General features: G+C 48.1%; 1 protein-coding gene across 1 annotated transcript in view; it reads left to right on the top strand.

Annotated features, from left to right (window-relative positions):
• EPHB1 (EPH receptor B1) overlaps positions 1-27,712 on the top strand; it is a 285,129-nt gene that overhangs the window by 16,202 nt on the left and 241,215 nt on the right. The window contains exon 2 of the mRNA XM_044252314.1: positions 7,644-8,325. Within this exon, the coding sequence (XP_044108249.1) occupies positions 7,644-8,325 (682 nt within the window). The remainder of the gene's footprint in view (positions 1-7,643; positions 8,326-27,712) is intronic.

Below are 27,712 nucleotides of genomic sequence, written 5' to 3'. Positions count from 1 at the left end.
GCGGAGTCTAGAGTGCTTCCTGGATAGCTGGTATAGGGCCTGGCTGGTGGAGGGGCCAGCTGTGTGCAGGAGCACTGCAGAGAGCACGGGGAATGCCGAATGTTCATCAGGAGGCATCCAGCAGCCAGCTGGGGTAGAGAGCCTGGGGTACCCGGCAGACCTGGAGGTCGGTGATGGGTGAAACCTGAGGTGGTTGCAGCTTTGGGTGTGGTCAGCATCTCCCTGGACATAAAGGGAAAGGAGAAGGGATTCCTGAGAAACCAGTGGATTTCAGGGGTCCCAGACATTACTGAATAAAAACGCAGTTGTGTGATACCAGTGCTGCAAAGCTAAATGCATGGAGTTATTTTGCTTGTCGAAATCAACTAATAAATTAGTCAAAACATAATTCCCTGTCCTCAAGGAGCTCACAGCCTGGTAGGGGAATCCACAGTCGTACACGGAGCAATTAACAAATAGTTCAAAACAGTGTCTTATGAAATGCTAAATTGTGTGGAAAAGCTCAGTCATGCTGTGAGCATTCAGAAACATGGTAGCTGCGTATAAGCCAGGAAGGCGTCATAGAGGGCAGAGTACTTGAGCCCCCTCACGGGTGGGAGCCACACCGAGGGCTCGAAACTACCACCCACCAGCTGCCTGACTTCAGGCCAGCTATGGGATGTCCCTGGGCTTCAGTCTGCCCATCTGTCAACAAAAGGTTTTCGTCAGCATGACCTACAGTGGTTTCCAGCCAGACCTGTTCTTCTCTGGTTCTGCATCTTGGAGGAATGGAGATGGCATAAGGGGGGTGGGGGTAGCAGAAAAGTGTCAGGCCCATCAGAACCTCAACAACAGCAGCAAGAGGCAGAGATGGGCACTGTCTCTGGGCGCAGATGTGAGAGGATGTGGCCCTGGTTTGAACCCTTGCCATCTCTCGCCTGGTCTGTTGTCATTACTTTCTGACAAACAGCAAGTGAGGGCACAAGTCCATGCATTAAGTAATGCCATCCCTAGTTCGTGGTCATGGGGATGTGAGGGAGAAGCCAAATAAGGAGAGTATTGTTCTGGGAGAAATGGCAAATTACAGTGACAAAGTGGGTGTGTTAGACACGGAGGGTGTTTTGGCCTGATACCTGCCTGACGCCAGGCTGGAAAATCGAGGGGTCCTTGAGTGGGCTCCTGGGCCCAAGGTTCTGATCTCATCTTTGGACCACGCTGGTGATTTTCCTTAGGCTCCCAGCATCAGTGATGGGGATTCCACTTCCTTGGCCACCTGTCCCCTCTCTGGTTGCCATCTTTGCCTCACCTCGGGCATCACTTGTTCATCCACAAGTAAAACTTGGTCAAGTAAATACTGGTCACTTGGGATATAGGGATGAAGGAGTGAGAAGGGCATCCCTGGCTCAGTGGCTAGGTCACACAGGGGCCTAAAGTTACAATGGGCATGCCTTTTGTGGGTGTCGAGGTGTAAGCTGGACCAGAAAACAAAGAGTTTTATTTTAAGGTTTATTTATTCATCTTAGAGAGAAAGTGCACATGAGAGAGTGTGAGCAGGGGGAGGGGCAAAGAGAGAGGGGGAGAGAGAGAGAGAATCTCCAGCAGACTCTCCGCTGAGCGCAGAGCCTGCCTCTGAGATCAGGACCTGAGCTGAAATCAAGAGTCAGACACTTCACTGATGGAGACACCCAGGCGTCCCAAAGAGGACTTTTTTTTTTAAAAAAAGCTACATTGAAGTATTAGTTACATGTTATAAAATTTACTCATTGGAATTGGACAGTTCAATAATTTTCAGTAAGTTTATGGAGGTGATATAGTTATCACCACAGTCCCATTTTAGAACATTTCCATCACCTCCACAAAAGATTGTTCATGCCCATTTGAAGTTACTGCCCATTCCCATATCCAGTGCCAGGAAAATACTAATGCTTTTCTATCTGCAGATTTGCCTTTTATAGACAGTTCATATACATGGAATTGTGCAATGTGTGGTCTCTTGAGTCAAGTTTCTTTCATATAGCACAACGATTTAGAGTTTATCCTTGTTACATCTATCACTTCATTCTTTTTTTATAACTGGATAGTATTCCATTTTCTGGCCACGTTACATTTTATTTAGGTGTTTACTAGTTGATGGACATTAATAAGGGTCTTAGGTGCCATATTGGAATCTGGTTGAGAGCTCTAAGAATGGAGGACTAAAGTCAGAATGGTGTGCTTTATAAATCTTAGCCCACAAATAAAGATGCACAAGAACAATCCTGGACCTTGTTTTCTTTTAGTCAAATTATTGCAGACTCTTCAGTAGTCCCTGTCCCACTGGTTGATGAGAATTTCAGTCTTGATTAATGGTTCTTCCTACAACGCTTGTGCAAAGCTCCCAGAGGTCCCACTCAGAGCAAATCAGAGAAGGCTGCTACATGGTCCATAGGCCCATGATCCTCTGGGGCCCAGCCACCTCCAGGTGTTCTGAGCAAGCATAAAATTCTAGAGGTGATGGTAGCTGTGGGTAATAACTATTCATACCTATCCTTGACTATATAAAAGAATATCTGAGGCTTGATCCTAGAAGTGAATGGCTCGGTCAAAGGGTATATGCAAATATAATTTTGATAAAGAAAACCAGAATTTTTACAGAGCCTCTACCAATTTGCCCTTCATCTAGTTATAGATCAAGTGCTTAGTTTCCACACCTTCTCCAACACAGTGTGTTATCAAACTTCTATCTGACAGATTTAAAAAAAAAAAAAAGTATCACAATGTGGTTAATTACCATTTTGGTTATATTGAATAATGTTTAGTATCTTATATGTTTATGAGTTCTCTTTTAGTGAGCAGTTTGTTAACGTCCTTTGCTTATTTTTGTATTTTATTATTGATATATAGATTATCTTTATATATTAAGGGAAACTAACACTTTTTCCTAAATAGTTCCTTCCCAGCATGTTTCCTTTTTTTTTTTTTTTTTTCTTTTGATTTTACTTCTGGCCATTTTTATTCTGCCATTAAAAAAAAATTGTATGGAGTTGAATCGATCAATCTGTTCATTTGTGGCTTCTGAGTTTCATGTCATAATTACTGCACATAAATTGTCTCCATAGTTTCTTTTACTATTTTTATGGTTTTGTTTCTAATGTTCAAGCTTTGATTCACTAAGCATTTATCCTGAAGTAGGGAATGAGATATGGAGGCAAAGTTGTTTTTTCCCAGATGGATACTCAGTTATCACAATGATTTCTTAAAATGATGTACCTCTTCCCTACTGATTTGAGTGGTGGCCAAAATTTTAAATGTTGAGAGAAATTATTGATATGACTTCTCAAAGATTTCCCTAGCCACACTGTGACTGGTGGGCTTGTGAGTACCCTTTGCTCCAGATTCTTACCAAGACTTGATACTTTATCTTTTTAATTTTTGGCCAAGCTGATAAAAAAAGTCATGGTGCTTTGTTGTTGTTTTAATGGAAAAAGACAATTATAGAAAGGAACACAAGAAACATAGGTCAGATGCCTGGAAGGAGAGGCCGAGAAGCTGTCACTGAACAGAGACCTTTAGGAAATCAGCTTTGGGACAGGCAGTGAGAGTGCCTCCCGGGGACCGGGGCTAGCCTAGACCTTGGCTGAAAGAATCTGGGTTCTACACATCTGTGGGGTATGATATCCAGAGCTGGTAAGGCTCCTCTTTTTTAGAGAGCTGGAAAGCAGTGTGCCTGGGAACACAGCGTAGCTCCAAGTGTGGTTGGGGAGGTAGGACTGATGAGTGGAAGAGTGCTGAGGGAATGCATGACCTGTAGTCTTATCAAGGCCCTCTCTGGCCCCTCCCCAACACTTGCCCCATGAGAACCTAGAGATTCTACCCCAGGATACCTTTTCAGTTTCTACAGGTCTAGTTCAACCTACTATCCTGTGTCGTTGGTACTGCTACACGCACATCCATTTGTCCTGACCAACTATTGGGGTGGCCCTCCAATCCAGTTTCTACATCACAGAAATCTAAAAACTCAGCTCTGATCACCTGTGCTTCTCCTCACTAAAACTCATCCGTGACTTCCAGTTACCCCAGGATGAAATTCAGAGTTCTAGACCAGACTCATCCTCTCCTCTTGCTTATTCCTGCACCTGTAGCTTTTTATGACTCTTCTGTTACACAGGTGACATTACTCAATGGCACCAGGCCACATTTTCCCAACGCAGGGTCTTTGCACTTGCTGTTCCTGGGCCTCAATGCTGCACTCCTTCTCTGTTCCTCTCAGCCACCTCCAGATACACACTTCTAACTCCTAACCACCCCCTCTCAGTTTGGAGGGTCTTCCTTGACACTCCTCTGTGTATCAGGTATATCCCCTCTCTTAGAACCCTGTAATTTTCCCTCATAGCAATTAGCCCAAGTGTCATTATTTTTTTTTAAGATTTTTATTTATTTGTTTGACAGAGAGAGAGAGATATCACAGGAAGGCAGAGCAGCAGGCAGAGAGAGAAGGGGAAACAGGCTCCCTGCTGAACAGAGAGCCCGATGCGGGTCTCGAACCCAGGACCCTGAGATCATGACCTGAGCCGAAGGCAGTGGCTTAACCCACTGAGCCACCCAGGCACCCCCCAATTGTCATTATTTAGTTACTTTAATAACCATTTGTCTAATTTTTATTTCTCTTCCTAGATTATAAGCTTCATATCGTTGTATCCCCAGTGGCTAATAGAATGCCTGGCATAAAGTTCATGTTCAGTAAATATTATTTTTTCATTGATGAATGAATGAGGTATAACTCCAAAGCAAGGAGGATGATTCCACGTATCACAAACAAATAACAGTGTTTGTCCCTCCCTGCTGGGAATGCCATTCCACTCTCTGTCTGCTGAAATACTCCCTTTCTTCAAGGCCCCCAACCCTAATGGCCACTTGCCTGGAAGGCGTTCATTCCTCCTCTAGCCCGCTCTGAGCACATTTATTTTTCCAAACCCTGTCTTATCCACTGTCAGGGGAATGAAAGAAAGAAATGAATGTGAGTCTCTGTCTTGGCCTTTCCCCGAACATCAGGAAGTTATTTTTCCTTTCTCTCAATTTTTCTCTGCCCTTTCCCTTTGAACATACAGCATTCCTCCTAATTTGCTTCGATCCCTCCCTTAGGAGCTGCCATGGAATCAATTAAATCTGTGTAGAATTTTATAACTCAGGGTCACCCAGTATGATTCCTCATTTTACAGATGAGAAAACTGAGGCAGAGAGGTTAATGTTGGAAGCGATTACCTCTGTTGGGTCTTATAATACCAATCAGTGTCATTTTCTAAGATAAATGTTCTCAATATCCCAGCTCCACAAGAGTAGAAATGCTTCATTCTGTCTACTTAAGACTCACTACTGGTGACAGTCTCAGTGCTAAGGTGAGCCTCGAAAGGTGGGCTTCCAGTCCTGTTCCCACACAGTGAAGCTTCGGGAGTCTTGACTACTACAGAGTCAGGGACTCTGCCTGGGAAGCTTCCTCTCCTAAGTGGGGCCACAGGCTTCACCTGTGCATTGATAAAGGTGCCCCGTGTTGGTGCTGAGACTTTACACAGCCTGGTTGAAGTAGAAGAGGGGAGTCTGCTGTTTAAACCCTTGCAGAACAAACCTGTCCTTCCCTCCGAATTCACATAGGGTCCACGGGGAAAATGTTATTTTGAAACAGCCATGAAAGGGAGAGAGGTCTGAAAATAGGAACTAAAACCACTGTCAGCGACTTCGCCCTAATATATTTGCTTCTGATTCCAAAAACCCAGGCAAGTCTGATTCCAAAAACCCAGGCAAGCAGAAAGTAACTTTAACAAACACATTGAAATAGAACATAACACAGTCTTTAAGAAGGAATAAAAAGGGGTTTGTTGACTTCTAGAGAATCAATAAGAAATTAAGTAGAGTTCAGCTGAGGTGTGCAGTGTGCAAGGATCTAGAAGGAGCTCACCTGGGACATCGGGCTGGGGAAGGGACTTTCCCCTGGGGCACTGGCAGGGTTTGGGGGGAGAAGGGCCTTGGATGGACCATTACTCAGGTTTTTCAGGGGTGGGGCCCTGGGCAGCAGGAGTGGCTGTGATGTTATTCTGCAGGCCTGGGTGGGTAGGGTCAGCTCTCCCTTTGCCCATTTTTCCCCCATGCCATGCCTGGTCTTTAGATGCTCTGGCATTATGCTTGAAGGACAGCCTGGCCCTCTGGATCCTTCAGGGGACTTAATTCTGTGCAGGAAACAAGTGCATCTATTTCCCATGCACCCCAGATTGACTTCAACTTTTTAAGTGAAGAATTCTAATTTGTCCATTTCAGCTCCACACTGTGAACAATAAGCAATTAGCACAGTATTTAGAGAAATGGCTACTATTTTCTACCTTTTTATTTTTATTTTTTTGCCACTGCTAAATATTAAGATCAAAGATCTTAATTTATTTTTTCTTTTCACTTTAGGAAGCTTAATTTATTCTGTCCCTTGTTTGTTTCTGGCCAGCTGAACAGAATTTAACAGATGCATTGAAACTCCCTGGGAATACTCCCAGTTCTTGAGGTCAGGGTCCTGAGAGCTCTCCAGTAGGGACAGCTATTTCTTCTTCCAGCCCAAGCAAGAAAGAAGGACCTGGTAGGTCTTCTCTGGTTCCTGCCACAGAATGGCGTGGTTAAGGAAGCTGTGCCTTTGTGGACCTCCTGCCCCATATTGCCTGTTACAGAAATAAGTTAGTAGGTGCATCTGGCTGTTCAAAGCACTTTCCTATCTCCTCTCTATTCTGTCTCCTCTTATGGTGTGACCATGGGCAAATTGCATATCTTTTCATTAGTAAATTGGGGGTGACAGTATCTAGTTTTCAATGCTATAGGGAAGATTGAGAGACAGCACTTAATAAACGCAATGTTTCTCTTCTTCTTCCTACCTACAGGACTGCTAAAAATGAGTTTTCTTTTCCAGTGTGAAGCATGCTGTCCCTTCCCTGCTAAGAAGCTCTCCTTTCTCCTGCATGATACCCTCCAGCATTCCCTGCCATCCGGTCCCTGCTAGAAGTTTGCACACAATGAAGCTTGATTTGCTTCCTCAAGGATCTCAGCAGGCCCTACTCCCACAAGTTTTCTGGTCTAACTCTTTCAAAGGGATTGATGTTATAAAACAAAAATTTCTGAAAGTCTACAATTGTTGAGAAATTCTGAAGAGCCTTATATTCATATGCTTTTCAGGACCCTAATAGAGCTTCACCACAATAAAGGAATGAGGTTCAGAACTGATTTCCAAGGTGAGGGGTGTTCTGTTGTCAGACCCCTAATCCACGGAGTGGCTGTGGGGAAGAGAGGCCATGGCACTGAGGTCTCAAGTCCCTGCTGTTGCCCAGAGCCGGAAGCTGCAAGTTGTCCCTGTGACTGTAATGAGCCGTAGTCCCAATAGGGGCGCTATTGGTTGGATGAAGGCAGGCTTTCTAGAGGGAAGTCTGTTGTTATTTCAGGGTGGCAAGCAGAGAAATCTTTGAAGTTGGCTCATGAGGAAGTGTTTAAAAGCAACTTAGGGTTAGTAGCGTTCCTGCCTTAGGTCAAGCAGCTGGGCTGGTGAGCTCGTAAGGCCCCCTTTAGCCCCAAGCTTCTCTGCTTTGCCTCTCTTGGTCTTCTTACTTCTTACTCTCTCTTTTGTGTTTTCGCATGTGGCACCCATGGCCCTCCCGGTTCAGTGGGAGGAAGTCAGTGGCTACGATGAAAACCTGAACACCATCCGCACCTACCAAGTGTGTAACGTCTTCGAGCCCAACCAGAACAACTGGCTCCTCACCACCTTCATCAACCGGCGGGGGGCCCACCGCATCTACACGGAGATGCGCTTCACTGTGAGAGACTGCAGCAGCCTCCCCAACGTCCCAGGCTCCTGTAAGGAGACTTTCAACTTGTACTACTATGAGACTGACTCGGTCATTGCCACCAAGAAGTCGGCCTTCTGGTCTGAGGCCCCCTACCTCAAAGTAGACACTATCGCTGCAGATGAGAGCTTCTCCCAGGTGGATTTTGGGGGAAGGTTGATGAAGGTCAACACAGAAGTCAGGAGCTTTGGGCCTCTGACTCGGAATGGTTTTTACCTCGCGTTCCAGGATTATGGAGCCTGTATGTCTCTCCTTTCTGTTCGTGTCTTCTTCAAGAAGTGTCCCAGCATTGTGCAGAATTTTGCCGTGTTTCCAGAGACCATGACGGGGGCAGAGAGTACATCTCTGGTGATTGCTCGGGGGACATGCATCCCCAACGCAGAGGAAGTAGACGTGCCCATCAAACTCTACTGCAACGGGGATGGAGAGTGGATGGTGCCCATTGGGCGCTGCACCTGCAAGCCTGGCTACGAGGCTGAGAACAGTGTGGCCTGCAAGGGTAAGTCCAAAGGCCTTGTAAGGCCTCTGCTTCCTGTCCACCTGGGGCAGGGACCAATCTTCTAATTTTCCCCTCCTCCAGCTCTGGGTCACAAAGGAACAGAAGTGCCTAATGGCTAATTATAAAGCTCTGGGGAACCTGTGTCCACAGCATGAGGCATGATGTTGTTTCAGTTGTGTCAAACCAGAATGTCAAGCGTTCACAGTGAGGGAGGAGATAGAGAGGGTTCCAAACAGTAGATAAGATAAGAACTTAATAACCACTCAGTTATATTTAGTTTGGGGACATGAACTTTCATATTCTCTCTCACATGCATATGTGTGCTCTCTTCCCCTTCCTTCCCATCCTCCCTCCCCCAGACACACACACCCCTGCATAGCGTTAAGCCTGTGCTTTAAGACATGGAGGATTGGGGTTGTCGTGGACAGTTCACTCAAGTGTAGTTGAGAAGTGACTGAATTTGGAAACTATTTTAGGTCATTTCAGGTCAGCTTCTCCATTTTACACAACTTGTTCCTGGACCCATGCAGCTCGTGATCTCAAAGTCCTATGCTTAGTGGTCTTGCTCCAGCCGCTCAATGCCAAGTCCTGGGGCAGGGACGGGGACTTGCTTTCATGTGTCCTGGCAGGATATCCATTTCCAGAAATGGGGGAACGTGGTACTAGCTATTGTATTACCTTTGCTTGAATGATGGTTGGGGTGTGTTGGGGAGCTGTGTGCTCACATGGGTTCCCCTCACTCCAGGAGAAATCATGTCCAGTACATGGTAATAAATGAGCTGAGCTGGCTGGAGATTCTTCTCTGAGAGTCAGTAGGAGGGTCTAGGGAGCCCTTGGCTGATTTCTTTAGGAAGTTCATAGAAGCTGAACATGGGTAGAGGGTATCCAGAGTTGGGGAAGAGAAGAATGCTTTCTTTTATGAAATTTTGCCTATAGCTGTCAAAGTTTCAGATTCACAGAGACCTCAGAAATGACAGCCTTGACCCTAGTGCATCATGTAGGCTGCTCCAGACCTTTGGGGGACAAACTGGAGTTGCAGCTGTATTAGCTCCATCGTGAACATCCTGTCAGCTGTCCTCCCTGATGTCATCCCCCTTCTGGCCTGAGCACAAGGCTGTCCTTGACTGTCTCCTTTCCCACTTCTCTGCTCCCCAAATGCATGCAGCCAGGCACCAGGCACAGGCTCACTAAGGCCCATCAGCCCCGCAGTCCTTTGAACTCAGCTAATTGCCTGGGCTGGGGCACTCATGCGGCCTTTCTGAGGCCTGCTGAGAGCAGAGTGTTAGGCCTTTGTGTCTTTATTGGATTTCTTGGTTATGGTACCCTGATGGATGGTGTGGAAACAGAGGAGAGAGAGTGCCAGATCAAGTGATGAATCAAGACAGACAGTTTTAACACCAGACTTGCCCGGCCCCACCGTGCTCCTCTTTGTCCTCTTGGTTGGAGGTGGGAGGGATGTGCCCTCTTGGACATTTTTCAGGGCCTGAGTGGGGACCCAGGCACTGGGCTGGATTCTTAAAGGTACAGGTGCAACAGCTGCCAGGCACGCTTGCAAGGGTTCTGGTGGTTTCTCCAGCTTCAGTGGGCTGCCATGTTGCACTTGCTGGCTGGGGCCTTCTCCTTTCTCTCATTATTTCTCGAGCAGAATGACAGGAACCAGAGCAAGCATTGATTGGTTCTGATTTAATTGCAACTCCAGGAACAGGTTCTCATTTCTTTGGGCTAATTGGAACTTTTCTTTTGTGGGGGGTTCTGCCATCCGTGTGGCATGTCAGTCACCTCCTGTGGTTTGCTGTGGGAGGGCCTGTGGAGACAAATGTGTAAATCCAAGTGGTTTCTTTCCATTCTCCTCACCCAGCTCCAACCCCCTTCTGACTGTTGGTGGACATGCCTCATCTAGAGTTGTTATGAACCTGACTTGATTTCACGGGTTGCTTATTGCAAATGCACTGGAGACTGGAGGAAATGCAGAGAACATGCACAGTCACTTTTCTATTTTAGGGACACAGTCAGCCATGTTTTGGAGGCATTTCTAAGAGTGGAGTGTCGCAAGCCCGGTGGCATCATGGGTCTTCCAGCCCATTAGCCTGGCTGAGCTTAGTGACCTAGAAGGGCAGAGAAGCACCTTTGTTTTTCTGTCTCATGAACTTCAAGATGCTTCCTCCAGATCTTAGCCATTGGCTCTGCTGGCCACCTGGCTCTGATGGCTGAGCCAGAGCTCTCTTCCCAGGCCTTAGCAGGCTGCCCCAGGGAGGTGAAGAGGCCTTGGCCATGGACGGTGATCTTGGGAGGACTCTGTACCCTTTGGAGGGGGGTGGGCAGTGCAGGTGGGAGGATTTGTGACTGGTGCCTGAAGTGTGTCTCCAAGTGAGAGTACCCCACCCATTTCGGCAGCTCCATGCTGTGTTGTCAGATGGGCACCATGTAGCCCTTCACAGGCATTGTGGGGCAGCCTGCCCAGTGTAGCCTGTTTTCATGAGGCCAGCAGTGCAGAGAATGGGGGATGTCAGAGAGCTGTCGGTGAGTCTCTGTCAGGTGTCCTGGATGGTTCTGGGCTTCACATATTTATACTGACCTGATATATTTTCTTTTCTGGATATTTGAATCTGGGCCTTTGCCTGTGTCAGATCTGTAGAATACACTTAACGTTATTTTTTTTGGCAAGACAGATTTTCAACATGGGCAGGAACTTGATTCTGACCTTCCCTTTGCATCTGCTGAACCCTCTCCTGTCAGAGTCATGGGGACCAGACACTCGGTTGTGCAGAAACACCTGGTGATCAATGAGGCAGCCCTACCAGTGAAGAGTGGTCCTGGCCTAGAGCTGCTCCTGTTCTGAAGAGAGTAGTGGTGAGAGGGCAGACAGGCAGAGGCAGCTGTGGGGGGGATCTTACACATTAGGATGTGTGGCAAGTGGCAGATGCACTTTCTAGAGGGTTCCATGACCTGAGGTCTCTTCCAAACTCATCCTTTCTGTGTACACAGGTTGAGCCTATCAGGCAGAATCATAGGAACCTGCTTAGCCCTCCAGTGACTGTGACCCCATCTATGAAATTGTTAATTACTAGGAAAATGGTCCATCTGCCCCAGCTTCAAGCCTTATGCTCATAGTGTAGTGGATTAATGAGCAATCATAGCTTTGTCTTTACCCTCCCCATACTTTCCCTACTCAGGTTGATGACTATGTCAGTTTTCTGTGTGGGTCCCTGCAGTCGGTCAGTTCCTGGGGCTGGGAACCCTGAGAGCTGGTGTTTGGCAAGCTCTCTCTGTGGACCCTGAAATGTTGCAACATCTGAAGTTGGTGTCGGGGAGGACGGCTGGGTGGAGACTGACTGATGCTAGGGGGAACCTGGCATGGGCAAGCCTCTTAGCTGGGCTATAGGATCCCATTTAGGGGCCCAGGGATGGGTCTCAGGTGCTAGGACAGCCTCTGGCAGACAGATCCTAACTGGAGCAATGTACCCATAGGGCTTGATTTTGTTTCTTGATTTTGAGTGCTCCTTGAGGGCCTGGTTTTCCCTCCCAGGTATATTCCCTGGAGCTTCCAAAAGGAGCTTCCTCATCAGCCTGCCTTTCCAGCCCCGTCCAAGACTCAGGGAATGACAGTGACCTTTCTATCCATGACCTTCCCTGTCATCCTCTCTTATTCCTGCTCCAGGAGGAATAGGCCAGCTCAGGCTCACAACTATTGAGGGCACACACTGACCCATGGGGCTCAGGCCTTCGTTGTTGGTGCTGTCACTCAAGGGGGGTTCAGGGACATGAAAGGGGAAGAGGGTGCATCTAAGCAGAAGAAGTCTACCCCAGAGACAGGAGCTGGTTTTAGACCTGACTCTGCTGTGAGCTTCTGGTGGTTTTTAGATAAGTTCTTCCCCAAGATAGCCTCGTCTTCTCTGCCTGCTTCTCAGGGTGTGTAAATCAAGTAGATAATGGTTGTGAGATTGCTCTGGAAGCCACGTGATGCCATGTCATTGCCCTTAAGCCTGAAAACACACCATCTAACTCTGGGCTCTAAGGCAATAAGATTCTAGAAGGAAGGTGGTGTTTGGAATCGCCACCAAGGGACACAGGTCAGCAGGCCATGTGAACATTCCATCATTACCTGCCTGCGCCTGTGCAAGCCCAGCTCCATGACTGTCTGGCAGTGACCAGGGAATTGCACATATGTGAGTCACTGTCCCTCAACAAGTCAGTGGGTCAGTTAACACACATTTGAAAGGTGTGGCTCATGTAGCCTGCCTTGAGACAGGTGGGGCAGCAGGTGGTCTGTGTGAGCTGAAGGTCTAAGAAGACTACAAGACGATGGTCATCTGAAGCAGTGATTCTTGATCCTAGGGTGAGTGTGGGAACCCACAGGAAAGGTTTTATAAAATGACATCCCCAGGTGACCCCTTCTGAGATATACCGTTAGGCCAAGTGGAGCCCAGGCCAAGAACCCCGGAACCATCCATGTTGCTGGAGTATAGGAGAAGGGGGGTTGGGGGAGGTCCCTGAAGCCATCTGGGGCCTATGGGATTTGCAGAAAGGGTACCCCTAAAGGGATGTAGAAGGTGCCTGGGAAAAGGGACTGAAGGAGTGGGCTAGAGGTGGGGTGGACTGAGCACAAGGCCAGTGGGCCGGCAGGGAGGACAGGGTCAGAGCATACCTGCCCCTAGAGTAGGGGTTGGGAAGACTTTATAGGGCCCTGACATGCTGAGCTGCTAGGAAGCCTGCAGAGGAAAGAGGGGCAGAAAGCTGAGGGAGGACTGTCTGGGGTTACTGAAAGGAACGGCCCTCCTTGCAGCTGGCTGACACCAGCTGGGTCACGTGGGACCATCCTGAGAACACTCATCGGGGGTGCACTGCTGTCCTCAAGGGCACGGTCAAACCTGCAGGACTCCTGTGCTCTGCTCAGGGCCTGCCAGTCAGGTTTGGGGCTGAGGATTCATGTTCCAGAACCAGGAATCCACATGGCTTCTCCAGGGGGTCCTTAGGTCGCCTGAGACCATTCCAACTCCGGATGTTGGCAGGGCCTTGACAACTTCTAGAGAAGACCAGAGCAGTTCTTCCTGCATCCCTGTCTCTCTCACTAGAGACCCCCCCCAACCCACCCCCTGCATGTGTCAAAGCTCTGAGGCAGGGTCTGAACCCTCTCCAGGGGCTGTCTCATGCAGCCCTCCCAGGCGCTCTGCAGGCCAGGCTCTTTGCTGCCATCGCCCCAGAGTCCTCCTCTCTTTCTTCGCTGCTTCTGCACTCTTCTCTCTCCAAATAGGGACCTTTTTTCCTCGGTAATTTTCCACCTACATGTAAATTCCTTCATGCCTGGAAACCCAAGGGACATTTTGAACCTTTCAACAGTTTCGGCGCCTTTGTCAACTTGAGCGGCGGCGATGAGCCAATTTATAAGCCTGGGGGAGTTGAGACGAAAAATCTGCAGGATTTGAAGGTGGAGGAAAAATGTGTCTAATTTTGCTCCCCTTGAAAAAAGTTGCTGGGGCCAATTCCATCTCCCTTGGGGTTGCTGGTCCCAGCATTGGGTCACCACAGCATCCTCATCCTGGTGCTGAAAGAGAAGTTGGGGTCTCGCAGGGAAGGTGTGTGCGTGTGTGCGTGTGCACATGTATGTGTGCACAGAGCTGACAGCTGCATCCAGGATACTGGGGAACCCTGGCCACTGGCTCCTGCCCATCAGCTGTTGGCTGGGAGTGAGGGAAAGTCTGCACTAGACAGCTTCCTCTCAAGCCCCAGGGAGACCAACTCTGCTCAGGGCTTGGGGAGGCCAGGGTTATTAACACCACAGCATTGTAAGATGAGCTTCATAATAGGATTTCCCAACAGGCTACTTCATTTAGAAGTCTCTCGGGCTTCCTCTACTCCCTACGGTGGCCCTGCCCAGCGCCCTCCAGAGAGGAATCCAGTGTAATTGGCTGGATTTAATGGGCTGTGACACCGGCATGAGCAACAGCAAACAGAGCTGGAAGGAGGCCCCACTGCCTTGTGGACTCCAGCGTATGGGGCGTGAGCACTCATCCCGGACCCTGGGGGTGGTAGGGCATGGCAAGGGTGGGGAGAGAAGGGGAGCGTTGGGTTCCAAGTCCCGTTGTGTTCTGCACTGCCCCTCTGCCTTTGAAAAACAAGGCTAGAAGCACCCCAATTCCACTAGTGTTGAACAAACAATTGTGATTCTCCCAGGTCAGTGCTGGAGTGACTGGGATTGATTGCTCGGTGCCTGAGAGCTGCCCTGGGTGGGAGCCCATGACTTCATAAATGTGTGCCATCAGAGATGCCGACAGACACACCACGCAGTCATTACTCAAAGGCTGTAAGCACTGGAAATGTCACTGGGTTAGCGGTTCAGTTGGGGCCACGCACGGCAACTTCACTGACCCATGAAGACCCAGAGAGTCTAAAACTCCCCGGGCTGGGTGGGTGTGTGGGATGCTGAGAGACCATCGTTTCTGACCACCGTATCATCCATAAAGAGAGCGTTTGTGGGTACCAGTCTGGAGAGCCCTGGCTGGTTAACATCAGAGCAGGGATCAGAACCCCTGGTCTGGGGAGACCACCATTGGCCCCTGCATCTGAGACTGGATTTTGTTGAAATTAATCATCCTTCAACACACAACATGTATCTTCAGGACTGTCAGACTTCTCAGCTGTTCTCTCATGGATTCCCTCCCTTGCATCTGTGTTGTCCCTTGTTTTTTCTTGAGTCAGGCTCCCTGGCGCCATGTTGTGTGGCTTACATTTCCACACTGTATATAGCACAGACCACCACATTGACCATCACTCCCTGGGTGCAAGACTGTCCCTCCAGATGCTCTGATATGTTGATCTGCTTGGGAGGCCATCCAGAAGGCGCACGAGTTCTCAGGGTGGGGGGCAACCCCAAGCTCCTGGGGAAGGTTGAGGGCTAAGACTTTATGCCAACAGAAAAGGGCAGAGGGCTGGTGGTGGGACTGGGGGCTGGAGACCTGGTTGTAGCCCTCTACTGGGCCCCCTAGGGCTGAATCCCAGCTTAGGCAGGATAGTGGTTAGACTTAGCCCTTTGCCTCCTGTTCCCATCTCTCTCTGGAGCTGGGAAGTCCCTACCTGAGCACAGACACTGGCACAAAGTCCCTAGCCTGGATGAAGAATCACTACATTTGATTTTGAAGCATGAAGATGAAAATCATACTTAATTAGAGCCTGCTTGGTGTGGAGTCTTCCAGTTCTGAGCCCTAGGGAGCTCTGATGATCTGAATTCTTTTTCTACCACCTTTGGCCACCAGCAAGCTGTGTTGACAGTGCCCTAATGCTCCTGGGTCTCATTTCTCCCTGAATTCACTGGGGAAGGAAGACTGAGAAGAGTCAGCCCAGAGAAGTTGCCAACAGAGAAGGGATGCCTCCCAGACACAGGAAACCACCAGAAGCAAGCCTTAGTTTGCCAAGAGCACTTTGACAGGAGCAGTGAGTTGGGGGCACGCTTGGCCTTTTCTAGGGGAGGGGTCTCTACCTGCAGAGGTCCAGTTTGCCCTCTCCTTGCTGGCTGAGATAAGAGGGTGAGTATCAGTTACCTGATGGGGCAACTGAGCCTTTTGTTTCCAGGGCCAGCTAATGAGGGCAAGGCACCAAATCCTGGGGAGATGTGGCTTTTTATAGAGGACTATGTCTAGGTTGGATCTAGTCCCCAGGAACTCTCCCCTATGACAGGGAGCATCCCGCCTTCTTGTGTGCCCTCTCAGCCTGCTACAGAATGAGTATGTGCAGCTGAAGATGTGTGGGACTCATGGTGTGTGTGTGTGTGTGTGTGTGTGTGTGTATGCATGTGTGCTCATGGTCAGGAGGGAATCAGGAGGAAGTCAACTCGGCCACATCAGGCCCTGGAGAGGTTCATGAGGGTAAGGAGGCAAGAGGGAGTCTCAAGAGGCTTCTTGGAATCATAGGACAGAAATTCAGGGCCAGGGAGGGCCAAGAGGCTTCTTGGAATCATAGGACAGAAATTCAGGGCCAGGGAGGGCCAAGCCTAGCCCTAATAAGTTTTTCTTGAGGGTAGGGCCTAGTTCAAGGAAAGAGCTGGACAGGAAAATAGGTCCTTTGGTTTTGGCCTGTCCTTGGCCTCTGCGGTGGGCTGGTCTTACTTGGTCTTTGGATATGACCCTTGGGGACCTGCTCTGCTCACATCCTTGCAAGCCTGGGCAGTTTTGGCCTTCCATTCCTTAGTCAAGTTGGATTCCACTCATGAGTTCATGTGGCTTGAGCGGTGCTTAGGCTCATTGTTTCTTTAGGAACTTACTGGGCTGCTCCTAATGCCCTTTATGCTTCTATACTCAGATGGAGTGGTTTCGCTTCTAAGAATTTGCTACACTCTTAGTTCTCAGAAAGTGCTTGCAATATCCAGAGGACAAGGGAGCCACAAGGGGCTCTGTGGCTCTGGTGGGACCCAATGGAGGGTAGCCCCTCCCAGCTAGGTAAGAACTCTGAGGACATTAAGTTCAACCCACCAGATAACACTTTGCTTCTCAACAGTGGTCCCCAGCCTGCTTCCCAGCGCCTCCAGTGATGGGACACTTGGACTTCCTGAGGCAGCCTGGTTCATTAGGTCCCTTCGTCCTAGCACTGAATCAGGGGCTCACTGATCCCGTCCCTGGGGTGGAACTTCTGTGCAAATCTCTCTTCCCCCAGCTTAACCTTTGCTGTTATTTTTAAATGTTTTTTTTTGTGGGGGGGCACGTGAGTGGCCCAGTTGTTTAAGTGTCTGACTCTCGATTTTGGCTCAGGTCATAATTTTAGGGTCCTGGGATCGAGCCCTCTGTGGGACTCCCCACTCAGTGGAGAGTTTGCTTAAGATTTTCCTCTCCATCTGTACCTTCCTGCTCATGATTTCTCTCCCTGTCTCTCAAAAAAGAAAAAAATGTCTTGAACAGGTAGTACATATGAAAAGACAGTTTCCCTCCCACTCTGGTCCTCAATAGGGTCCTTTGCCATTCCAGTTTTTGATATTCTCTTGTGGAGAATGGGTATGCATTTGCATCCCCGAATATAGACCTGTCTTTTCCCCACTTGCACAGGGCCATATTACACGAGCTTTCCATCTAGTTCCCCCCCACACCCCTTTATTATTTAACGATGAAGGTTAACAGTAGCTTGGCTGTATCATAAAGACATTTGCCTCATTTTTAAAAATGATTCTGAAAAAAAAAATGATTCTGTAGTATTTTATTGAACTGGTGTGCCTTTTTGGTCCTTCACATACACACATTTAGATTGCTTCCTGGAGTTTTTTTGGTTGTTGTTATTTATTTCTAAACAATGTTTCAACAAATACCCTTGCATTTATCTTTGTACTTGTGTGCAAGCTTATCTGTGAGTCAAATTCACCAATTAATTTATTCAATGAATATTTATTGAGGACTTTCTACATGCCAGGCACTTTTTTAAGAGCTAAGGATCATAGGAAATTCTTAGAAAATTTGCTGAATCAGAGTATAAAAATTTTTAATTTTGATAGCTATCCCCAAACAGTCCTCCCAAAAAAGGTGTTTTCTACTAATTTTTCTCCCTCCAAGGGTGTAAGAGAGCTCCTGCTCCCTACACTTTGGCCAAGAGAATGAAATGTCCATCATTTTTATCTTCTCCAATCTGATAGATGAAAACCGGTCTCCCACTGTGGTTTCAGTTTACATTTGTCTTGCTATGAGGGGCACTGACCGTGGCAGAGTCCCACGTGTTGCCCCGTTCAGGAGTTGTTCAGGACTTGACAAGTGTGCCTGTTTGACACATCATTAAATCAGGTGAGTTTGCTCATTGCAGACATTTGGGGTTCGCTCCCTCCATGCGTGACATGGTCTACCCTTCACTTTCCACTGTCCCATTCGCTCCCGCAGGGCATCCTGCTTTTATCCGCTTTGTCCACCCATAGCATCAGGCCATCTTGGTGCATGATGCTCATTCATGATGGCATGGCTCAGTCGGTGGCAGGTGACCGGTCTGCAGATGGACAGGGCAGGTGCAGATGCTGGTGCTCAAGGGCCAGCCCCTTCCCTGAGTCCAGTCCCAGGAAAGCCAGCCAGCCAGAGTTGATGGGAAATACACCTCATTTCTCCCATCCTTCCTCTCCTGCCTGAGCCAATTCTGGGCTTGCTGTTTGCCCTGTGCAGCCCTGCTGTGCCCCACACATCTTTCACCCCTCTCTCTCTCTTTTTAGATTTTATTTATTTGACAGAGAGAGATAGTGAGAGAGGGAACACAAGCAGGGAGTGTGGGAGAGGGAGAAGCAGGCTTCCCGCCAAGCAGGGAGCCCAGTGTGGGGCTCGATCCCAGGACCCTGGGACCTTGACCTGAGCCGAAGGTAGATGTTTAACGACTGAGTCACCCAGGCGCCCCACCTCTCACCCTTTGATCCAGACCCCCACCCCACATTCTTTTCTTCAGTTCTTTCAGCTTACTTCTGGGGCCTCGGGCTTCAGCACTCCCTGGTGGATCCTTCTAAACCGCCCATTCATAAATCACCAGCACGTAGCCATCACCTGCCTCAGCCTTCTCTTCATTTCTTCTGCACAAACCCACCCTCAGCAGACCTTCCCAGCAGCCTCAGCCTGGCCCCTGAGCAGGCACATGCTGCACTCCAGGCCCCAGCTCAGCCCTCCCACAGCTCTGTTTCTGCCAGCAGGCTTGCCTTGAGCCCTGGGAGGCTGCTCACTGCCTCCTTCTCTCTGTGGCTTTTGTCTTCCAGCTCTGCGGGTTTTCTTTCTCTCTGAGGCCGAAGACTTCCTTCCTCCCTTCCTTGTTTCACTCCGTCTCTGTCCTTTCCTTGCCCCCCTCTCCTCCTCTGTGCTCTCTCCCCTCCCTGCCCCTTCCTTTTCTCTACCCGCTTCCTTCCTCATGAGTTTTCTGTTAAATATACTTAGGTTAAAAAAAAAATAAGTCAACTTAAAGAAAAATAGTAAAAAATACATGAAAAAACCTAGCTCATAGATATGGCCAAAACCAGTAAAGATGATATGCAAATGGCTGATGTTTGAAAAGAATGCTGACTTGCCCCAGGAACTTAGGTTAAGGAAACAGTTCACACACTCTTCAGGCCAGTGCCTCGGTTCATCGTCAGACCATGGTGAGGGCTGTAATGTGGGTACAGAACCAACCTTTCTGGATTGGCTTCCAGCTTGCACTGAACCACTAACACAGCTTGGCTTTCTTTTGCAAAGACTATGCACCAGAAGCTCTGCCTCCATCTTTCCCTGCATTATCTCTTAAATCCTTACAACAGCCCTATGAGTCCATATGGTTATCAGCCTCATTTTTCAGTGGAAGATACCGAGGCACAAAGAAGCTAAATAACTCTGTCAAGGTCACACAGTGTAAGGACTCTGGTGCCGACTGGTAACTACTGTTCTGTACTCCCCCCCCACCCGCCCTCCAAGCTGGAGAAAAACAAGATTCCTGAGGGGCACATCTGTGATTTGTGGTGGGGTTTGGGGCTTCAGTATCCCATCTGGGTTGAGATACAATCCTTCACTAAGGGACCCAAGGAAAAGTCCTCAGTTAGATGTGCATTTCCCATTGACTAGGGATGATCCAGGAGGTCCATGGAGGGACTGTGCTGGAGGTGGGAACCCCTCCACCTCCATCTTCTAGCCAGCCTCAGTCTCCTTCTCCCCACACTCCTCATGGGCAGGTCCATGCCTGCTGTTTCCCTGCGTCCCAAATGGCCACTCTGTGCCATCTGTTAAATGAGGACCAAACAAAATGCATCGAAAACAAAATTTGTGAGAGCAGGGTGAGCGCTGAGGAGGGAGAAAACCTATTCAGGAGGATGTGTAAGGAAACATCCAGGAGCACTGAGAAACACAAGCTCCGAGGAAACCAGGCAGGGACCAGGCGGGAGTCGCTGACGAGGCCTGTGTTTGTGGAGGTGATGATGGTAGAGCCAGATGGAGGAAGTAACCAGTGATGGCAGAGGCCTTGTCTGTCTGTTGTCCAATATAGTGACACGCTGTGCACACACACGCCCAGAACAAAATCAACAGAATGGCCTCAAGCCCATACGTCGTGAAATCCTTTCACTAGAAGCCGGTGATAATGCCTCAGTTTGACAGAGGACATAAGGTCAGTGCAACGTGTGTGTTGCAAGTGAAAAGTGACAATCTGCTCTTTGCACAAGATGGATAGAGCTTCTCACTGAAATTGTAGGGAATATGCAACAGCCCTGCCAAATCATGAACTTGGCAAAAAGTTGTCTGTTCTGGGAATTAGGCAATTTGAGGGTTTCTGTTTGGTTTTTGGGTCTGCCCCACACATGCCTGCATTGATCCGGACACGGAGGTCCTTGGGACATGGGGCTTTTCTTTCCCTGCTGGTTCTGTTTGTCTTCCCCTTCATATCTTGGGCTAAGCTGGTCTCCCTGCTTTCTTTTCCTCCATTTATTCTATTCTCTTGTCTGTCTTCTCTCTGGACTTGATTCAAAAAGGAAGAAAAGAGAAACACATTTCATTGGTAGGAGTTGAATGAATGGATGGTTTTTTCCATTCACTGTTTTTATTTTTTCCCTAGGAAACTGTTTAGGTGAAAATTGCACTAAAAATGAGTTCTTTCATTTAGCAAAATATAGGAAATCAATGTTTATCATTAAAATCAATTGCAGATATTACAAGAGTGATTTTTATCATCAGAATTATTAATATATAATCACACATGTTGATAATGAGATCATTTTATTAAAAAGAACAGAAACTTCTTCTTCTTTTTTTTTAAGGTGTCTTTATAGAATGCCCTGCTTCTCTGTGCTCATTTCTTTGCTTTTCTGGAGCATATTCTGCCTTTTTTCAGCTTTTTCAACCCCATTCTTGATTATTTTCCCCTTTGGAGAATTCTTTCGAGGTTCCTTTTTTTTCCCCTAATGTCTTTTAAATCTTTCAGTTCAGCTACTGGTTAAAAGCAGCAACCAAAGCTGTTGATTGTTGAATTTAACTTTCCCAGTCAGAGTGACTGATTCAGTCTTTGGGGTTGATGATGCCCCCCCCCCACTTTGTGGGCACCTCTGCCCACTCACCTAAGAATTTCCTTTAATGGAAACTCAAGTATTTGGGCCTGACAGCACCAAAGTGAGCAGTAGATCACACTTCCCTCCAGGATTTTCCAAAGCCCTGGGGGCAATGGCTTGGCTCCCCAGAGAAGGTAGCCCATTAGTACACAAGCCATATACCCACTTCCTAAGGACCCAGGAGAAGTAGGCAGAGGAGACGGCCCCTGGACATCCAGTGGGTTGAGGGCCCCCATACCCTCCCTACCGTGCCTTCCCCCAGGGGCAGGGCCTTTTCAGGCCTCTCCCCACAGGCTCCTTCCCTGCCCATAACTGTGTCCTGGCCCCTCCTTCTAGGCCACAAAGAGCTCTGTAGACAGACATTGTGCGCTGTTTGCCAACACAGGGGCCCAGGGACACAGAGGGGGCGAGGGAGAAGCCATCTGCTCTCTCCTTTCACACAGACCTTTGCTTTCTCCCTTTCACTCCCCTCGCTCTCTGTCTTTGAACGTGCATACAAAAATAAAAAAAGCAGTTGCTAATTAGAGCAAGAGAATGAGAGTGAGCCTGGAAGGGGGTGCTGGGGAGAGACAGCCCCTGTGCAAATCAGCCCGCTGGTTAGAGCCCGCTGAGGAAGGGGGAGGGGGCGCTGAAGGGGCTTCGGAGGGATATTTTGACAAAATAAGCAACAAAGTTGCTGTTTCAGAATGGTAGAGGGGCTTTGTCTTAACTTCTCATGATAGAAGGGCAGGAAATAAGAAATGACAGAATTTCTTGTAACTCCCACTGCTGGTGCCCACCGACCTTTGCTTTTCTATTTTCACTTTCTCAATAGCCCCGTAAACAATAGTCTCTATGGGAGGGGGTGCATTTAAATGTGTCCTTTTATGGGTAATTTTTGTTCTGGCTGATAGCTAGTGGGAAATCACTGGCTTGGCTTCCCATGGGGGATTGCTGGCTGAGGAGAACCTTCCCCAGGCGGGAACAGCTGAGTCATCAGGAAGCCTGAGCTGGGAAATAGCCCCCGACTATTTCCCAGTGGCTTCCCCACTCCCCCACTCTTTCCTATTCTTGGTTCACCAGGTGATTTCTTTGCCCAGCCTGTGTTGTTGAATTGGCCAGGAGCAGCCCTGATGTGTGTGTGTGCTGAGGTGCGTGGCTGGGGGAACAGCAGCCTGTGTTAGGACTGGCCATTGCCCCAGCCCTGAGCTCTGCAAATCCATCCCCCACCCCCACGCCACCCATAGAAGGTTCTGGACACCACAGCACAGGGCCAGGGCAGGGCCATCTGTCCAGCAGTTCTGCCATGGCTTAGAACGGACCCTTCCCACCTTCCAGCCAGGCTCACTCTGAAGGTCAGGAGGTCCCTGGAGGACTGCCGCTGGAGAGCCAGGTGACCAAGTGGCTAGGCCTCTACAGAGGTGCAGTTTTTTCCAGGCAGAAGCTCAAAGGACGGATGACGCAGATAAGAAAGGATTTTGATGTCAGTACCCTGTGCATTCAAAGAATGAGGTGATTTTTCGAGTTTCCTGTGAAGGTGAACAAATGTGGACGAGAACAGGGAAGCCTCGTCATGACACACATTGGTACTAACTCACCAGGGAGGAGGAAAGGAAAAGGACATAGAACGTGGAAAGAAGGATTATCATTAGTTCGTTCTCCTCCACGGGCTGTTTAAGGTGATGGCTACCCATAGGAACACAGAGTGACCTCTCTGGAACTTTCCAGCATTTCCAGAGTTTCCATATCCCCTGACCCTGGGATGAGGCCTCAAACGAAGTTTTTAGGATTCCATACTCAGAACACCTGTCTCTGACACACAAGGATGCTTCCCAGGAAGCTCAGTGCAGCCCTCCTCAGCCCTGCCCGAGGACCCCCCTGGGGAAACAAGGACACAAGTCCACACACCACGCAATGAAGACAGATCAGCAAAGCTATTGAGAGGATAGCCATGGATGAGGCGCCGTTCAGAGCCTGCGGCGGGAAAGCTTGGGTTGTTCCATCCTGGCTTTGCGTTTCTTAGCAGGGTTTCTCCCCTGGGCCTCAGTATTGCTCTGCATTAATGGGCGGTTTAACTCTGGGCTCTAGCTGGCTGTGAAGTGAAGACACCATGAGAGTCTGCCTGTGTGGAGCTCTGCAAAGACCTTGACACATGGCAAGCATTCAAAAATGAATGTTGATGTTACCAGCATTTTTGTTATTAAATAAGCCAGAGGATGATTTTCTCTTTGGTGCTGGTTCCCTTGAGACACAGAACTGTGGGAAGAATGTGGTAAATGCACAGAGATCCAATGAATATTAAGAAGGCTCAGATAACATGATCTGGGTCATGGGTCCATAAAGTATTTTAACACAGAGTCACTGGAGAGAGTGAAAGCCACCCATTTAGTCATAAATGGATGTGAGTTTGCTCAGTTGGTCATGGCAAGGTTAAATTCTTTATTGAAATTCTTTTTATTTTAAATTTTTTATGACTTTAAATTTCATTTAAAAAATTGTCTTACAGAGGGGCACCTCCCTGGGTGGTCCCATCGGTTAAGCACCTGACTCCCGGTTTTGGCTCAGGTTCTGATCTTAGGGTCATGAGATCAAATCCCACATTGGGCTCTAGGCTCAGCGGGGAGTCTGCTTGAAGATTCGCTCCCTCTGCACCACCCCACCCCCACTCTCTCCCTCTCTCTTAAATAAATAATAATGAACAGATCTTGGAAAAAACCTGTCATATAGAAAAATTGACTTTTTTTGGGAGAAAGTTTTATGAATCTTAATGCATGCACAGATTTGTGCAACCACCACAAAAATCAGGATATAGAAGACCTGCCTTGTGATCCTGCTTTCTAGTCACTGACTCCTCCCACCCCCACCCCTGCTGCCAGTGATTTAGTCTTCATCCCCTTGCATCGTCTTTCTATGTGGAGCGATACGGCGAATCTTTGAGACTGGCTTCTTTCACTTAGTGTAATGCCCATGATGTTCACGGAAGGGCCATTTTCTATCCCTGGTTTGTTGCTTTTTATTGCTGAGTAGTATTCCATGGCACAGATGCTCAGTAATTTGTTTATCCAATCACCTGTCGAAAATCATTTGGATTGTCTCCCAAGTTTTCGGTGATCATGAATAGAGTTGCTGTAGGCATTCACGGACAGAGTTTGTGTAGACATCCTTTTTCACTTCTCTAGATCAGATATCTGAGAAAGGGATTGCTGGGTCATCCAGAAATTGTGGGCTTAATCGTCAGATGGATCTTCAGAGTGGCTGTTCCCTTTGGCATTACCGCACCAAGTTTTCTGCCTCTTTTGCAGCCCTCCGTGTGACCGGTATTTGTTATTTTAGCCATTCTGTTAGGTGTGTCTAGGTATCTCAGGGTGGCTTTTCTTTGTGTTTCTCTAGTGAATAATGCTGTTGAGTACCTTCCATGTGCTTATTTGCCATTTGTTTATCCTCCTTGGCGAAGTGTCTATTCAAGATGTTGGCCCAGGTTTTAATTAGGTTGTTTGTTTTCTTACTATTGGGTGTAGTGGTTTCTTTATATATTTTGGATATGTCTTTTTGTTGAATATGCGAATGTGTGGCTTGCAAATATTTTCCTCCATAACTTGTCTATTCTTTCTCTTAATAGTGCCTTTCACAAAACAGACATTTTCAGTTTTGATGAAATTTATCCATTAAATGTTTTGTTTTGTTTTGTTTTTACTGAAGTCTTTGTTTTTCCTAGAGCAGTTTTAGATTCATAGCAAGATGGAGGGGAAGGTACCAAGATCTCCCATGTGTCGCTGCCCACACACGTACATGGCCTCTCCCATTTCAACATCCCCACCTGACTGGGACACTGAGCACCATCAGTGAACCTACAGTGGTGCTTCACAGTCCCCCAGAGTCCATAGTTCACATTAAGGTTCTCTCTCGGTGTGGTACCTTCTGTGAATTTGGACAAGTGTCTAATGACATGTACCCACCATTACGATGTCATACAGAGTAATTTCACTGCCCTAGAAATCCTCCCTGCTCCACCCATGCATCCCTCCCTCCCTTAACCCCTGACAACTGCTCATCTTTTCACTGTCTCCATGCTTGCATCTTTTCCAGAATGTTATACGGATATATACAGTATGTGGCCTTTTCGGGTTGGCTTCTTTCACTTAGTAATATGCATTTAAGCTTCCCTCATGTCTCTTCATGGCTTGACAGCTCATTTCTTTTAAAAGCTGAATAATACTCCATTGTCTGGAGAATTTATTCATTTTTTTTCCTCAACGTCTCCAACCAATTTTTTTTTATTGATCCAAGTTTATGGATCATACTTCTGGTGTCATGTCCAGTAAAGTAATTCCTTGCCTAAACCCAGGTCACAAAGGTTTTCTTTTAATGTTAATCTTCTAAGAGTTTTATACTTCTGGGTTTTGCATGCACGTCTGTGATCCATTTTGAGTCTTCTTTTGTTTAAGGTAGAAGGTTTGGATTGAGGTTCGTTTTTATTATTTGCCTCTGATGTCCAGTTGTCCCAACACCAGAGGGGTGTGGGGATGGGTCTTTCACCTCCTGCAAGGCTTACTTGGGTATTATTGTCTCAGTGACCCCTGACCCGACCACCCACTCACGGTGTGGACCACCCCACTCACAGCCTTCCCACCTCCTCTCCCTTGCGTCGTTTTTCTTCATCGCACTGACCACGTCTGACGTAGTATATAGCTTACTTACTGATTTTGTTCGATAGGGCGGCCTAGGGCACATGGCTGCCGAGAGAGAGGGCGCAGGCCTTCCTGTCTCACACGTTCGTCAGGCCAAACAGGTTTGTCAAAGTTAACACTCAGCTCTGAGCTCTTCGCTCACCCACCCGCCCACCATATTGTCTGAGACAAATAAGAACTTAAGCAATTAAACCGTGTTCCCTCTCAGTCTTAAAGTATTTGTCCCTTGAAACTTAAGCTTTATCCCTTTTTCACCCTGATACTCCTTGAAAGAAAGAAAGTGCTCTAATGCCCTGGGAAAATTATCTTAAATTCTAATCAGCCCTCACTTGTGGGTGTTGGGAGCAACTCGGAGATGAGGTGGTTGTCAGGGCAGGGGGAACGCAGGAAAGCTGTTTGGGCGGCAAAGTTGGCTAGAATGGAGGCTTTCAGCTGGCTAATAGTGCTTCAGTTCCAGCAAGGAGGCTTAGCTTATCAAGTGGGAGGCCCAAGGAATTCGAGAAGCAAACAGTGCAACGATGTGGAGAGACCCAAAGAAAGGAGAGCGGATGAAAGAAACTGGGGTGTAGAGTTGAGTGGCTTCCTGTCCCCCAGAGAGGAACCCTCATATTTATTCTGTCCCTCCCCTGAGTTCCAACATCACTCTGCCCCAGGCTTCTCCAGTAGCAGGTGGAGTGGGTGCATACCCTCGTGTCTCCCTGGGGTCTGCTCTAGAAATTCTTTATCGGGTAGTTTGGGGGCAACACTGTGGTTAGCTGGGTGGGGAGAGGGCTGCTGGGCACTTGAAGCCTGCATTTCCACAGCAAGCACACTGTTCTGAAAGTGAATGTTAATTTGGAGTTGGGGGAGGATGGAGAGGGCACTAGAGGGAAGGGGATGAGAGGGCTGCCTCTGTGTCTGTCAAGAGGGGCTGGTGAGGGCTGGCGGGAAGCATTTACAGAAGGAGCTAGTCCTTTTCCTTCCTTGCTGCAGAGGAGCCGGCCCTCTAGATACCCCCCACCCCCAATCTCCTGCCCTAAACTGGTCCCCTGCAGGTCCAGTGGGTCCTGGCAGACAGCCCTGTGTTCAGCTAGTCCTGCTCTTCGGTGATCTCAGAACAGCTAAGGCTCCTGGTCTGTTTGGAATCTGGTCACATACCATGTTTGTTCCCAGAAAAGCAAACCCATGTTGTCTCCAATTTCTGTCTCATTTCTGCCACTGCATGGACCGAGGCGGCTACTTTTCCCTTTTGATAAATTTACTTCAGTTCAGTGGGAGGAGCTGGTGATTTTGAGTCATCAGACCTATGAGGGTGGGGGAACCCAACTTGTAATATTTCTTCAATTATACTTTAATGAAGACACCCATTAACACTTGTAATAATTCACAGAAAAGAAGCCCAAGCAGAGCTGGCTGAAGTGTCTTCCTTTGTCTTTTTTTTTTTTTTTTTTTTTTTCCTTAAGTGTTACCAGCTTAAACAGAGATCTTAATTACAGAACAGAAGCAGAAGCTAGCAGGGTCTGGGAATTTCCTTTCCCCTGTGGGCACCAGTCCTTGGCCACACCTTCCTCCTCTGGCTCCTCCCAGAAGACCTGCTCCAGAAGAGGCTTCCTCTCCCCCTTGCACTCCCTTTCTCCCCCTTGAGAGCATCTTTGCTATGAGCCAATGCTGTGTGCAGGGCTTCCTGGCTGGACAGAGAGGGTCTAGGTCTTTGAGTCTTTCTCAATGGTGTGTGTGTGTG

The sequence above is a fragment of the Neovison vison genome, chromosome 6 (genome assembly GCF_020171115.1).
Source record: "Neovison vison isolate M4711 chromosome 6, ASM_NN_V1, whole genome shotgun sequence".
NCBI classification, from domain to species: domain Eukaryota; kingdom Metazoa; phylum Chordata; class Mammalia; order Carnivora; family Mustelidae; genus Neogale; species Neogale vison.
This window is presented reverse-complemented; position numbering and strand designations above follow the sequence as displayed.